Genomic DNA, 16,728 nt, shown 5'->3' with positions numbered 1-16,728 from the left:
CAATGGAGGAGAGACTTGTTATTGCTGTGGCCGGGTACCCAGTTATATATGATGTGTCTCTGTTTGCATACAGGGACATAAATAAAAAAAAAATGAGGCATGGACCAGAGTGTCCGAAACAATCAGTGTTCCAGGTGAGATGGTGAAGTGCATAATATATTTTTTTGATCGGTAGTAATTTAGGCGCCATAGCAATGTTAAACTTATTTATAGCATTAGTGTTTGTCAAAACATAATTATATGTTTTAGTAGAACTGTCGTGATACATTTTAAGTACTATTTATGTTAACTAAAGAAACATAAAGCACAAGCAACTACTCGGCGATCATCCATTGTGAGAAGGTAAATTTGAAAAGAAGCGCTACACTATTTATAGGTAACACTTTCCCTCCAGAACGCTTGATTTTAAGCGGAAATGCAAATAACTGGCTCACAACAATATTTATTTGACAAATTATGTCCTGTCAGGAGTCGGTGCAAAGATATAAGCTACACGTTTGTTTGTTTTGCGGCTCCTTTAAAAAGTTCTCAGAGCCTGGCATTCTGAGTGGCCTTGTCCCCGTCCACTCTATGACATCAGAGAGCGTCTCCGGCGTTGGCTAGCGTCACGTTCAGGGCGGCGGGAGCGACAGCTGGCGTCTTTGACGCTCGCGGTGTGAACGTAGTATTAGGGTCAGTGTCAGCAATCTGAGTGAATACCAGGAGTAATCCTACTCTGTTTTGCGTGTGATGTCAATCTTCGTCCAGCCTGTTTTGTAAATTTAAACATAAGCGGGGGCAGGGGTAAGTCTAACACTAGACATAAACTCACTGGTCTTTTGGGGTACAGCTCACGTGCCTGAAACAGTCCACTACGTGAGAAGTGCTGCAAAATTGCAGCAGAAAAAGTTATCTGAATCTTTTTTTTTGTCTGCCACCAAACAAGACTCTGCAAGAATACACTGCTGTGGCAGAGATTACTTTGTATTGTGGCTGGGGAATTTATACTGTTGCCCTATTCAACACCATCATGATTAAAAGTTTAAATAAAGGCAGTACCCTGTCATGCTATGCAAATATACATCAGCACTATTGGTCTTCAGGACCTGCCAGACTTTTGACTGACATTTTACAATAGATTTTTTTACAGTGTACGCGAACAGGCGGAAGCAAGCAAAACCTGAGCAAGTTTTATATGGTTGTAGCATATCAAGTCTATAAAGTAAATTAAAGTATAAAAGCCTATAAAGTAAATATTGGTAATCAAATAAGTTCGTTTTGTCATTCAAAGTAGGTCTAATAGGATTTTTTAAATTTCACGTAACGCTGTCAGTGAAATTTTATTTTATAGCAGCAGCAGCATCAACAGAAAAAAACTGAGGAATTTAAAACGTGGATGCTTAGCCTGTATATTCTTTAGGCTATTAAGCCCACTGATTCCTTTATTTTTAAGCCTATTTTTGTGTGGAATGCCATTGCCAAACCTGTCCGTTGTTGCATATACGTTGCTTAAAAATAAATATTTTCTGAGTGGCAATGTTGCCGTTGCTCATATTTCTTTATGATATAAGGCTTCGGTTTAAGGTGACATTTGTTAGGCATGCAGATTATTTGTCCCTCTTTTAAATTGGAGCGAGTGTGGAGCGATTTGACTGGAGCGGGAGCTCCACTGCTCCACTGCGCTCACATACTCTGATACAAAGCCTCATTAATAATTTAGCCATACTAAGCTGCTTATATTGTGGGCGTAAATAAATGTCCGTATAGCACAGAAAAGCTGGCGCACAACCAAATGTTGCGCCTGTCATCTGAAGCCCTAGTGATTATTGCGCATGCGCGATTTAATATCGCCCAGCCCTAGTCTGGATGTCATATAGGTTTAGAAAAGACAAAATAATTTCTGCTCCATGTTCATACCAGCCAATGTCTTCTCTAACTAAACCCTACACACATAGTTGCTAGTTACTGTTGCACTCAGAAGCCATTTCTGTGGTTTTTGAGTCTTGCCCTATTCATCACAATCGCAGTGGATTAAAAAAATACAATCTACATCAAAGACAGTACTGTGTCATGTTATGCAAATATACATCCAGCACCATTGGTCTACAGGGGAGTGGACGTTACCAGGAGCTGCACAGAAAAGGGTGGGACAACTGTCCGAACACCTTTCCACATATATCATCCAAGGGCAGGACTGGCAATCTCCAAAAGTACATCTCCAACAGCTTTCTCGCTAACTAGACATCAACATACTATATAACCACATATCTGGAGAAAAAAAACACAGCTTTCTAATCTTGAAAATGAGTTAAAACTGAAACAAACAAGATTCAATCAATACAAAACAAGGAAAAGCTGTAATGTCCTTTTTGGTCAGAGTTAAAGGCTTCGATTTAAGGTGACATTTGTTAGGCATGCAGATTATTTGTCCCTCTTTTAAATTGGAGCGAGCGTGGAGCGATTTGACTGGAGCAGGAGGAAATTTTAGTGGAGCGAGGAGCGGTGGTGAGAGGAGCGGCTTAGTGCGAATTAGAGCGGAGGAGCAGGCGGAGCCAACAGCCTCGTGAGCGAGGAGCGGAAATTCTCACTGCTCCACTCCACTCACATGCTCTGATACAAAGCCTCATTAATATTTTAGCCATACTACTAAACTGCTTAAATTGTGGGCATAAATAAATGTCCGTATAGCACAGAAAAGCTGCCGCACGGCCAAATGTTGCGCCTTTCATCTGAAGCCCTAGTGATTATTGCGCATGCGCGATATAATATCGATATGATATCACCCAGCCCTACTGCCCACTGTGTTACAACACCTCTGGGAACCAGCAGAGGGTGCTCACAGTCTTGCCTCTCTGCACCACTCAGAGCTCGCCAGACCAGTTCCACCGGTTCCTATCAGTGCACCAGCCTCTCATAAGAACATAAGAACTATACAAACGAGAGGAGGCCATTCAGCCCATCGAGCTCGCTTGGGGAGAACTTAACTAATAGCTCAGAGTTGTTAAAATCTTATTTAGCTCTGATTTAAAGGAACCCAAGGATTCAGCTTGCACTACGTTATCAGGAAGACTATTCCATACTCTGACTACACGCTGTGTAAAGAAGTGCTTTCTTAAATCCAGTTTGAAATGTTCTCCCGCTAATTTCCACCTATGGCCACGAGTTCTTGTATTTGAACTAATGCTGAAGTAACTATTCAGTTGAACAGCATCCAAACCTGTTAGAATCTTATAGACCTGGATCATGTCCCCCCTCAGTCTCCTTTGCTTGAGGCTGAACAGATTTAGCTCAAATAACCTTTCCTCGTATGACATTCCTCTAAGACCAGGAATCATTTTTGTGGCCCTACGCTGCACCTTTTCTAAGGCCGCTATGTCGTTTTTAAGATATGGTGACCAAACCTGTACACAATATTCTAGGTGAGGTCTCACCAAGGAATTGTATAATCTTAGCATTACCTCCCTTGACTTAAACTCCACACACCTGGAGATATACCCCAACATCCTATTGGCCTTTTTTATTGCTTCCCCGCACTGGCGAGAATGAGACATGGAAGAATCAACATACACACCAAGATCTTTCTCATAATCAGCTACCTTTATTTCAGTAGGTCCCATAAAATACCTGTACTTTATATTTCTGCTCCCTACATGGAGTACCTTACATTTGTCTATGTTAAATTTCATCTGCCAGGTGTCAGCCCAGTCACTAATTAAATTAAGATCCCGTTGTAGCTGCTGAGCCGCTAGTTCAGTATCTGCTACACCACCTACCTTGGTGTCATCTGCAAATTTCACCAGTTTACTGTATATATTGGTGTCTATATCATTTATGTAAATTAGGAACAATAGTGGTCCTAAAATTGAACCCTGCGGTACCCCACTATGAACGCAGGCCCACTGTGACATTGAGCCTCTTATAACTATTCGCTGCTTCCTATCCGTTAACCAGTTATCAATCCAGGTCGCTACAGTTCCTAAAATACCTGTCGCTTTGAGTTTAAGTGAGAGCCTCTTGTGGGGGACAACATCAAAAGCCTTTTGGAAATCTAAGTAGATGACATCATAGGCCTTCTTATCATCAACTTCCTGAGTAGCTTCCTCAAAAAACTCCAACAGATTTGTTAAACAGGATCTACCTCTCCTAAATCCATGCTGGCTATCCCTCAAAATGTTATTTGAGTCCAGGTAATCTACCATTTTCTCTTTGATTATAGCCTCCATAACTTTACCAGTTATACAAGTTAGACTGATTGGCCTATAGTTTGACAAATTACTTCTATCCCCTTTTTTGAAAATGGGCGTTATGTTGGCATGCTTCCAATCAGAAGGTACCACACCTTCAGATAAGGATTTTTGAAACAGTAATGTTAAGGGTCGGCAAATAATATCCCTCATCTCTTTTAACACTATAGGTAAGATGCCATCAGGGCCCTGTGATTTATTTATTTTGAACTTAGCTAGGCTTTGCAAAACATCAGCTTCAGTTATATATATATTAGTTATAGACGATGTTGGATTAGTAATAAGAACTGGTAAGTTACTAGTGTCCTCAACAGTGAATACCCGTGCAAAACTATCATTGAACTCATTTACTATGTCAATGTCGTTTTCAATTATAAGACCCTTACTATCCTGCAGATTAGTAATTTCAGCTTTTAGAGCTCTTTTAGAGTTAAAATACTGGAAGAAACTTTTAATGTCATCCTTAGCCTCCAATGCGATCTTCCTTTCGACATTCCTTTTAGCTCATCTAATGTCATTTTTTAATTCAGCCTGTAGATTTAGATACTCTTGCTTTATTCTGTCATCATCAGTTATTTTCCATTTCTGGAACAAAGCCCTTTTCCTCCTTACTTTATACTTTATTTCCCTAGTAAACCACCTACAGTAGGTTGCAATTTCCTAGATTTATTCTTGCTGGAAACAGATATGAAGTCCTCTTGCACTTGCAATAATGTGCTTTTAAAAAATTCCCATGCCTCTTCAACAGTTTTGTTATTTAACTCCATCCAGTTCACAGTTTCTGGTTTTAATCTCATACAATTGAAGTTAGCCTTCCTAACATTATATATTTTTGATTTGGACTTTGCTCTTCGGGCACTAAACTTAACCTCAAATTTAACCATGTTATGATCGCTACTGTCAAGTGGTTCTAAAACGTCTAATTTACCAATCCTGTCCTGGGGCCTCATGTATAACGACGTGCGTAGAATTCACACTAAAACATGGCGTACGGACAAAACTAGGAATGTGCGTAAGCAAGAAAAAATCCAGATGCATGAAACTGTGCGTAAGCACAGATCTACGCACATTCCCTTTATAAATCCGAATGAGCGTGATATTTTACGCACGTGAACGAGCCCACAGCCACCCCCCGACCCGCCCATAATTATGTATATTTGCATATGTAAATCTATATAAACGTCCGCTTTGTTCTATGTTGTTCTTAAACAACAATGGATAAACCACGAGGGAAAAAGAAGTATTTCAGCGAGTGCGAAGTGGAGGTCATGTTAACAGAAATCGAGAAAAGAAAAGTGATATTATTTGGTGGTATAAGTGGCATCAGCAATAAACAAAAGTTTACGGAGTGGCACAGCATGTCGGAGTCAGTTTAAAGTGTCGGTTCCGAAATTCGCACGGTGGCCGAAATTAAAAAGAAGTGGTAGGACATTAAAATCGACGGCGGGAAAAACGAGCAGTCGCTCACCTTAAGAGTGACCTTAACAGCACAGGCAGAGATAGCAGAATTCCCGGTCTCATACTCTTTGAGCAACTAGTTGCTGCGATGATTGGGGACACACTTTTATCGGGTGAGGGGGACGCCGATGTCATCGCGGGTGATTTTTTCTCGTACCATACTTGTTTGAATTAATTGCATGTTTATGAATAACGCGTAGGGCGCAGATGCGGTGTTACTTTCGTTTATTCTGTTTGTTTATTCTTACAGACAACAGTACAAGAGGTGCCCCCAATACATTAATAGAGTACATTAATAGAGTGAAAGTGCTTTCCATTTACATAAGCAAATTCGTTCACTGAAGGTTATAGCAATGTGCGCGCAGTCGATAGCTTCGACTACGTTGGGAAAACCGGACATCGCTGCAAATTGCGCTTTAATATTTGCCTGTTCAACCACAGTGTAAGGAAATTTTATATATCTGGGTGACAAGCGAATTATGCTGTCCCATACAGCCGGCATGGTGCGACTCAGAATTGACTGAGAAATACCCGATCGGTCCGCAAGTTCTCGCTGAAAAGCACCTGTGGCTAAGAACCCGCGAGTGGACAGAACTTGTAAAGGAACAGGTAGCCTATAGCGTAATTCCTCATCGTCTGCTTTTGTAATACTGTAATGTTTAGCACACAGCTCCAAAAGGATTGCTCTTGGAAATCTTAATCGACTTAGAAGCCAGTCATCATCATCATTATAAGCTATGTCTTCCAATAACGCAAGAGCTGCCATGGTAGTTGTAATAGTTTGGTCATTTTCTGCACCCTTTTATTGTTACAAATTGATAAAAAAAAATCAGCTGCCGTACATTTGTAAACAACATACAATTAATGTCGGTGTATTTGATAAAGTCCGCGTCATGATTGTGAGTCTGACACAGTGAAACTGCAGTAGCACTCTTTTGCCAGTAGGTGCCTCCATTTTGCCAAATCGAGCAGAAACTTGCGTATGCCTTGTCTGGGGTTGCCGTGAGAATGTGCGTTGCGGTACGCCAAGTTTAGTTTTTATACATCTCGACCTGAGCATGGAAACGGGCGTGCGCAACATTTTTGTGCGTAAGCACCGTTTATACATGAGGCCCCTAGTTATTAGAGAAAACAAGATCAAGAATGGCATCTCCCCTGGTAGGGGTGTTAACAAACTGAGTAAAAAAACAATCCTGTACTAATTCCACCATCTCAAGTTCATTTTCAGAAGAGCCAGCAATAATGTCCCACTGCATCCCCGGTAGATTAAAATCACCCATAACTACCACATCATTTTTATTGCTCATAATCCTAATATCACTGTATAACAATCTGCTTTCCTCGGCAGCTACATTAGGTGCTCTGTAACAAACACCAACAATTAGGCTATTTGAGTTATTAGCATCTAATTTTACCCATATAGCTTCCGTACTTTTACTTATATCAGTAAGCTCCCTTGCCTACAAGTTTTCCTTTACATATACTGCAACACCACCTCCCTTCTTACCTATACGGTCTTTACGGAACAACGTGTAACCATCCATATTATATTCTTGTCCATCCTTTTCACTCAACCACGTTTCAGTTATTGCTATAATATCATAAGAGTCTGATGAGATAAGAGCCTCTAAATCATGAATTTTATTCCTAATACTCCTGGCATTTAAATACAGACAACAAAGGGTAGGCCTATTACAGTGCCTACTTATAATATGATTTTTTGGGGCTTTCCGTTTCCCCCCAGTTATATACTTAACTAACCTCCCTGCCCCCCCAGTCCCTAGTTTAAACATTCCTCAACTACTCTACAAATACGCCTTCCCAGTACACTGGTTCCCCTCCGGTTCAGATGCAACCCATCCGGCTTGAACAGGTCCCACCTGTTCCAGAAGGTCCTCCAGTGCCCCATAAACCTAAACCCCTCTTTCCTACACCATCCTTTTAGCCACGCATTTAATCTTCTTATCTCAGCTAACTTAGCCTGACTTGCGCGTGGCACGGGGAGTATTTCAGAAAATACCACCATGGACGTTCTGCTTCTAAGCTTATTGGCGACTTCTATAAATTTATCCTGCTGAACAGCCCTTCTACCCTTGCCTATGTCGTTGGTGCCAACATGCACCACGACACCACGACAACTGGATCCACCCTAGCTGGGGCCAAAAGCTTGTCCACACAATCTGGAAGGTCTCCTACCTGGGCACCAGGCAGGCAAGACAACGTACGGGACCCTCTATCATGCGTGCACACATAACTGTCTACTCCCCTAATTATTGTCTACTGTCTACTCTTTTCCCCTCTGCCTGTTTAAGCCACAGCTCCCCAGCAGTCCTCATTTAGACCTTAAATCCCTGGCCTGTGTTTCCCTACCTGTGCTAGTCCTTGCTCTCTGTGTTTGCACCTGGTTCTGCTGTGTTCCAGTTGCCCTATCCCTGCTTTTCCTGTCCCGTACCCTGATTTTACCCGTATTAAACCCTGTTCTCATCCTTCCTCACCTATGTATCTCTGCCTCCTTTTTTGCCCCCCCTTACACCCGGTCGTGACACACTGAGCCTCCACACAGCAGAAGTTATTAAATGTATTAGAAACACTGACCTCCATTTACACACATAAGCATGAAAATGCAGGGAAACTCACCTAATTTAAAAGTGTTGCTCATCCAGCCAAGGAGTTGGGAATAAATAGCAAGGAACAGCATGTTAAACAGGCTGGGATCATCTGTAAGGCAAACAGAGCAAATCATATGTCCTCATTCTCTCATCAGTCTTTACAGATATAACATGATATTAAATAATGATTAAATAAAGCGTCCTTGGGCTTTTTTCCCCTGAGATTAATCCTGCCGTCCCCAGGGCCCAGCTGCACTGTGACGTCAGGCACAGTAAGGCCCATGATCCGAGGGCAGCGATGGTCAAAATACAGGCCAAGGAGTCTAATGCCCCCACAAGTCAGAGCATCCCTCAAAACCCTGTGGCATAATGAAGGTGAGGGACGGCGCATGTCGGCTGGGGGGGATTCCGGGCTGTCTGCGTGGTGGCCAGGTGCCCCCCCCCAGCCCGTACACCCTACATGTCACCCTACATCAGGTCCACACAATAACATCCTACTGGGTAAAATGTCAGGTGCCAAAGGTACAAGTGTAATCTGTCAAACACCATAATCTGCAAACTCCACACAAAGAGCAAAGGTGGGATTCGAACCCCCAGCCCTGGGCCTGTGTGCCACAGAAAATGAAACAGCTCTAAACCTCATTCTGGTCAGAATTCTTAATATGCCAATGGACATAAATGTTAATATGAACAAATAAATCCACATAAATATACTTACACAGGAAATCACCCATGATTTCAAGAACGTCTTCAAGTCGTACTGTTCTTTCCCTCCATAGGGAGCGTATTATCCAAAACACACTGACACCAACTGAATTAAGGGAAGATAAGTTTCAGTCACCAAACACAGACTGAAAAAACAGAATTGTGTTCAGGGGTCATGTGTTTAAAACCCTGCACAGCACTGTCACCTGGGGGTTCTGAGTTTAAATCCCATATCGGACGCTGCACTAAAAGTGCACAGCAGATTTAAATGGGTTATGAAAGGGTGTTTCAGTTGAGTATTGCATCATAATTGTTTACATAGCACACTTTTAAAAATCAACATCATTTCAATGCTCAAGTTTAACGTTTGTGTGTTTAATTCACTACAATGTAGCAAATAAATACGTCTATACCTAGTTCTGCCCCAGTGTTCCTGACGTTCCAAAGTCTAAAACAAATTTTAAATACATACTTTACAAAACCTGAAAACATACGTACCTGGGAATAAAACCATGATGAAAAGAAACATTAATAAAGTGGAAAATGTTGCAAGTTGTTCTCTCCAGGCTAGATCTGAGTATTTTGCCATATAAACACTGACAGCAACTAAAATAAAGTAGGAATAGAGTCAGTCACCATGAAATTCATGTCAGAGTACAAGCACAGAAGTGTTTACTGGTCCCACCCAGGCCTGTAACCGGGGGGTCCGGGTTTGAATTCCTTATTGAACATTGTGATATGAAAAGCACCTGCAGGCAGAGGCATCATGCTGATAGAGACTGAAGGGGCTCGGGGACTCTTGCTTTTTAGATTTAGTTTCCAGATTGTTTAGCCTGTTTCACACTATTTCTTGAGTTACAGTGCATATAATTATCATTGCTAGCAAGGACCCTATAGAATAGAACAAACATTATCTACAGTCCTATATGTGCTGTCTAAGGAACATGTCCTGTCAGAATTACTCTACAGTCGGGCAACGACAGGCAAGCCTCTCCGCACATGACGACGGAAAGGGACTTCACCCTATGTGTAAAGCGGGACTCTGGTTCTGTTCTGTTAGGCAGAGTGAGTCAGCCTCTATGAAGCAGGAATGGATGCTATCTTCTCTCTACACAGCAAATGTGCCAGTGTTAAATTAACACTGCATGGTGTCTATATGTGTCCATACCATTCAGTGTTACCTTTAACACTTTTCAGTGTGCAGTGAGTGTTGTTTTTACAGTGTTAATCTTTATGAACTCTTATAGTGTTCAATTTACAACCTATAGTGTTAGGACAATGTGTCTCCACCTCTTCCCAACTTCTAAGCCCATATAGGTGGCACAGAAGTACAAAATGCCCCATTTTAATGTACTCTCATTTGAACTGATTTGGGCATTCAGCTGCTGTGTTTTACTAACCCACCATAATAAGAAAGACTCAGACCAACATAGATTTTTCTCTTTTTTATCTAAGTTTTATTTCAATTCAGCTCCTAATAACCAAAGAACTCTCCTGAGGACGATCTGTGGTGTAGAAGTGTGTGAAATATATGACACCAGTCACCAAACACAGGTTATGGCGCTAGACTGTGTTAGACTGCATACTGTAACATAATTATTTAGCAGGGCTGAAAAAAGATGAGAGCTATCTTAATGACTGAAGCAGTGTATTTCCGCTACAGCAGATATAATGGGTGGTGACCTTATTGCATTTAGACCACAACTTGCGATAGAAGGACAAATCAAATCACTTTGCTCATTTAATATTAAGATTTTCATTAAGCTTAATTTTTGAAACCCACCACGATCTAGGATGTTATGGAACTGATATTAGTCTTTACCACATTTTATTATTTGCTAGTCTGGTATTGTTGTATGCTAATAGATCTGAGCAGTATGTTTGTTTTTATATATGTGCAGGCCAACAGAAATCTCAATTGTAGAGATATGTAAGGTCAAAATGATCTTCCCAGGTTTAGAAAAGAAACCAAATGACTGGCTTTCCATAGCATTTTCCTCCCTGCCAATGCCCTCTCTAATGAATACATAGAGGCTAAACCATCCCACCTGGTCCCTGGCTGGCACGCAAGAGCCATTTCTGTGGTTTTTGCTCTCTTGCCTTATTCATCACAATCGCGGTGGATTAAAAAAAAAAAATCTATTAAGGCAAAAGCAGTACTGTGTCATGCTATGCAAATATACATCCATGGCATAGTCTACAGAGGAGTGGGAGGTACCAGGAGCTACTCAGAAATGGGTATCACAACTGTTCTGACACCTTTTCACCTGTTCATATCATCCAAGGGAAGGACTGACAATCAAACAAACCCCCACACCATTAAAACATATACTGCCCTGGAGATTCAATAGCAACATGCGACAAGACCACCGCTCTCTAATTATCAAGATCAGTCAGAACCAAGACAGAACAGCTTTACCATAAAACAAGAAAAAGCTGTAAGGTCCTGTTTGGTCAGACTCTTTCTCATGATGGTGGGTAGATCTGGGATGGCTCTTCTGATGCTCATGACTTCTTGTGCACATATTAAAATGGGGCAGATATATGGAGGTGGAGACTCTTTGACAACACTCTAATTTGTAAATTGAACACTATAAGAGTTAATAAACATTAACATTGTAAAAACAAGACTCACTGCACACTGTAAAGTGTTAAAGGTAACACTGAATGATGTGGACACATATAGACACCATGCAGTGTTAATTTAACACTGGCACATTTGTCGTGTACATGGTGCTTATATAATTCTCACCAAATCAGTGCTACATTTAACACTTTACAGAGTGCAATGAGTGTTGTTTTATAGTGTTACATTTTATTAGCTCTTATAGTGTTCAGTTGACACTAAAGAGTGCTAGGTCACTGTAACTCCACCTCTTCCCAGATTCCAAGCCCACTGCAAGTTAGTGCGCTTAGAGAGGAGGTTAAGGGAGAATCGGGCTGAATTTATACTGTTGCCCTATTCAACACCGTCATGGTTAAAAGTTTAAACAAGGCAGTACCCTGTCATGCTATGCAAATATACATCAGCACTATTGGTCTTCAGGACCTGCCAGACTTTTGACTGACATTTTACAATAGATTTTTATACAGTGTACGCGAACAGGCGGAAGCAAGCAAAACCTGAGCAAGTTTTATATGGTTGAAGCATATCAAGTCTATAAAGTAAATTAAAGTATAAAAGCCTATAAAGTAAATATTGGTAATCAAATAAATTCGTTTTGTCATTCAAAGTAGGTCTAATAGGATTTTTTAAATTTCGCGTAACGCTATCAGTGAAATTTTATTTTATAGAGACGCAGCAGCAGCATCAACAGAAAAAAATTGAGGAATTTAAAACGTGGATGCTTAGCCTGTATATTCTTTAGGCTATTAAGCCCACTGATTCATTTATTTTTAAGCCTATTTTTGTGTGGAATGCCATTGCCAAACCTGTCCGTTGTTGCATATACGTTGCTTAAAAATAAATATAATGTGGCAATGTTGCCGTTGCTCATATTTCTTTATGATATAAGGCTTCGCTTTAAGGTGACTTTTGTTAGGCATGCAGATTATTTGTCCCTCTTTTAAATTGGAGCGAGTGTGGAGCGATTTGACTGGAGCGGGAGCTCCACTGCTCCACTGCGCTCACATACTCTGATACAAAGCCTCATTAATAATTTAGCCATACTAAGCTGCTTATATTGTGGGCGTAAATAAATGTCCGTATAGCACAGAAAAGCTGGCGCACCACCAAATGTTGCGCCTGTCATCTGAAGCCCTAGTGATTATTGCTCATGCGCGATTTAATCTCGATTTGATATCGCCCAGCCCTAATGGTAACTACAAAAAGTGGGAGGAACATGAGCTGCCCCTTTATTTATAAGTAACTGTCACAACAGAGAGACAAACAGATTGGACACAAAACCGATACAAAGCTGTTCATACATTAGCAGATATAACCAGCACTTTAGCTCAGCTGACACTTTAGAGAAATCACAGCATTGGTCAGCAGATATGATGGCACACTGCATACACACCTGGACCTGGCAAAAAAGAAGCAAAATGTGTCCTCATTGCCTCTCTGAAAGTAACCAGAATCAGACAACTTTGTTTGTAAGAAATAGTGTTGGGTGTAATACGTTATAAAGTAACACATTACTGTAATCACATTACATTTTTCTGTAATGCATCAGTGTATCACATTACTTTTCTTAAATTCAATAATTACATTACAGTTACTGTTTTCGCTTGTGTTACAATCGGTTGACGTCACAGTTTTTTTTTTTTGGCTATATGCACATTACTTTGAATTTGTTCCACAAAAGACGTGAAACTTGTGTGAATGTAAATGTGGTGCTTTAGCCATATGTGTAATCTGCTTTTAAATATGCAGTGTGATGTGTAAATGTGAAGTCAACAAATCAGCACAAGTGCTTTTACATAGCCGACCCTATCTAATCTTTATACTGCAGCTGATCAAGACGCGACGTGTGAATGTGTCTGGCAGCAGAGATGCTCTCCTGGCTGCTGTCACACTGCCAAAGTTTAAACTGCAGTGTCTAAGGGAAGAGGACAGGAGAGCAGCCCTGAGGACACTGCTGACTGCCGAATGTCCTGCTTTTCCTCATGATGAGCTCGTAAGGACCTGCATCCAGTATCAGTTCCATTGAAAATGAATTCTTTGCTTTTCATGATGAAACAGACTGTTTTAATTATGATGCTGAAGTCATTGAATATTTGAAGTTGGGGTCAGAGATGGAGGTCCTGTACCATTTACAGCAATACCATCTAGTGCACCAATGGAAAGGCTTTTCAGGCTGGGCAATCTACACAGCAAATGTTCCAGTGGTAAATTAACACTGCATGGTGTCTATATGGGTCCACATCATTCAGTGTTACCTTTAACACTGTACAGTGTGCAGTGAGTGTTGTTTTTACAGTTTTAATCTTTATTAACTCTAATAGTGTTCAATTTACACCATAGGGTGTTAAGTCAATGAGTCTCCACTTCCACACATCTGGCCCATTTTAATATGCACACAAGTCATGAGGATCAGAAGAGCCACCCCAGATTTATCCACCATCATGAGAAAGACTCGGACCAAAAAAGACTTTACAGCTTTTTCTTGCTTTGCATTGAAGTTTTGAAGTTTTGCTGTCTTAGTTCTTACTGATCTTGGAGCTTAAAGAACTGTTGTTTGGATGGTTTTTTTTTTTGCTGATGTAATGAATAGCGCAAGAGAACAAAAACCACAAAAATGGCTCTTGTGTGCTAGCTAGCACACAAGCCAGTGCTATCCTAAGTTGTTCTCTAAAAGCAATAAGCACCGTGCATTATATTTGCTTTTGCAGAAATACACTCTTTTAACTATTAAGATAGCTCTCAATTTTTTTCAGCCCTGTTTAATTATGTTATGCAGTCTAACACAGTCTAGCTTCATAATCTGCATTTGGTGACTGGTGCCATACATTTCACTCACTTTTATGTCACCAGGGGTTCTTAGGAGAGCTTGACTGGTTCATTCTTGCCCCAGTTGAAGAAACATATCTAATTAATGATTAAATAAATACATTTGTAAGGACAGTTTTTCAATGCTCTTCAACTTACATGAGCCCAGTTCTTCGGTTATTAAAAGCTAACCTGAAAACTTATATAAACAGAGAAAAGGCTATGTTGGTCTGAGTCATTATGGTGCGTTAGTAAAACACAGCAGCTGAATGCCCAAATGAGTTTAAATGAGAGTACATTAAAATGGGGCAGATATCGGCCACACATTTTGTACTTGTGTGCCACCCATTTGGGCTTGCAATTTGGGAAGAGGTGGATACACATTGTCTTAACACTCTACGTTGTAAATTCACACACTTCTACACCACAGATTGTCCTCAGGAGAGTTCTTTGGTTATTAGGAGCTGAATTGAAATAAAACTTAGATAAAAAGAGAAAAATCTATGTTGGTCTGAGTCTTTCTTATTATGGTGGGTTAGTAAAACACAGCAGCTGAATGCCCAAATCAGTTCAAATGAGAGTACATTAAAATGGGGCATTTTGTACTTCTGTGCCACCTATATGGGCTTAGAAGTTGGGAAGAGGTGGAGACACATTGTCCTAACACTATAGGTTGTAAATTGAACACTATAAGAGTTAATAAATATTAACAATGTAAAAACAACACTCACTGCACACTGTAAAGTGTTAAAGGTAACACTGAATGGTGTGGACCCACATAGACACCATGCAGTGTTAATTTAACACTGGCACATTTGCTGTGTAGTGTTAATTCCAAGGAGAAATAGACTGTCTGACAAACGATGTGAGAGACTCCTCCTAATGACATGGCTTACTGATAAATAAATTTTATTGAGTTTATTCAGTGTGTTTGCCATTTAAAAGGTATTCCTCATTTAAGTTTGTATTTATTTTGTGCTGTTAGAAAAAGGGCAGTCTATTATTTTCCATCCATCCATTTTTGTAACTGCTTATCTTACTCAGGGATGCAGGGGGTCCAGAGCTGATCCTGGAGGATATGGGTGCAAGGCGGGGAACAACCCAGGATGGGATGCCAACCCATTGCAGGGCACACTCACACACCATTCACACCTATGGGCAATTCGGCAACTCCAGCAAATTCAGCATATTTGTGTACTGGGAAGGGGAAACCCCACACTGATGCAGGGAGAACATGCAAACTCCACACACATGGAGCCACGGCGGATGCTCAATTATATAGGCTATTAGTGACTGGTAATTAAATAAAACAATGCATCACTGCAAAGTAATGCAAAAGTAATGCAACAAGTAGTGTAACTAATTACTTTCCACTGGGAGTAATTAATAAAGTAATGCATTATTTTTATAAAAAGTAATATGTTACTTTTTTGAGTGCTGACCCCAACACTGGCGATGAATGAGGTCACCCATCCATTATCATAACCACTTAATCCCCACTGGGGTCGCAGGGGGCCCAGAGCCTATCCCGGGAACAATGGGCACAGGCGGGAAGACCGGTTTTACTGTATTTCCATCTCAGCCAGCAGTGTTTGGATGATCTGTTTATACAAATTCTGTGCTCCTTCAATGATGAGTTGTTATATTGTCTGCAGGTAACTTCACACCTCCTCACACAGCTACTTACTGAAAGCGTCCATAACTACAACAAATGTTCTTTTTCTTTTTGCCACCTACTGGAAACACCCAGTCAAATTCCTTGCAAATGAACAGGTGATGTGCACTGGCATGCAAAATGTCTGCTAGACACCCCGATGATGAAATTTACAGCCCTCACCCCATGTGCAGACTGTAAGCATACCATGAGTTTGAAGTGGCCCTGACACACAAGGGATCAGCTGTCTGTAATTTTATGATATAATGACAACAGCAAACATTCAAGAGTGTTTTCTTGATTTACTCCATATAAAGGACACAGCTGGAGCTGGTCTTGCCAAATGTCTTAGCCAGACATAAACCTCTATAACAACAATATAAGAGGCAGGGCTACACTGGCTGTGCTGCTGTCAGCCATGTGCAAGCTGTCATAAAGGAGACTAATGAGAAGGTCTGTATTGTGCTTTGCTTTGCCCAGAGACTGACCCTTGTTGTTGTGGACATGTGCTTCAGCTTCATGTAATTCCTTTGGTGTTTCTACCTTCATGAGAGGCTCTGTGAAGTGACATGACCTTTTTATTGAGGTTCAAGAAGTAGTGAGAGTGTCAGGGACAGGGAGATACAAAACCCTGCATATCCTTAGTGT

At 40.8% G+C, this 16,728-nt stretch overlaps 1 protein-coding gene across 6 annotated transcripts in view; it reads right to left on the bottom strand.

Moving 5' to 3' along the window:
• Window positions 1–16,728, bottom strand: part of LOC111856222 (uncharacterized) — a 90,617-nt gene that overhangs the window by 47,252 nt on the left and 26,637 nt on the right. For all 6 annotated transcript variants that reach the window (XM_072718504.1, XM_072718501.1, XM_072718500.1 and 3 more), the window contains 3 exons: window positions 9,494–9,601; window positions 9,009–9,101; window positions 8,319–8,399 (listed from right to left, as the gene is read on the bottom strand). In XM_072718504.1, the coding sequence (XP_072574605.1) occupies window positions 8,319–8,399; window positions 9,009–9,101; window positions 9,494–9,601 (282 nt within the window). The remainder of the gene's footprint in view (window positions 1–8,318; window positions 8,400–9,008; window positions 9,102–9,493; window positions 9,602–16,728) is intronic.

The sequence above is a fragment of the Paramormyrops kingsleyae genome, chromosome 12, assembly GCF_048594095.1.
Source record: "Paramormyrops kingsleyae isolate MSU_618 chromosome 12, PKINGS_0.4, whole genome shotgun sequence".
Taxonomy (NCBI): Eukaryota; Metazoa; Chordata; class Actinopteri; order Osteoglossiformes; family Mormyridae; genus Paramormyrops; species Paramormyrops kingsleyae.
Note: the sequence above shows the minus strand (reverse complement) of the source record. Positions and strands in the feature narration are given on the sequence as shown.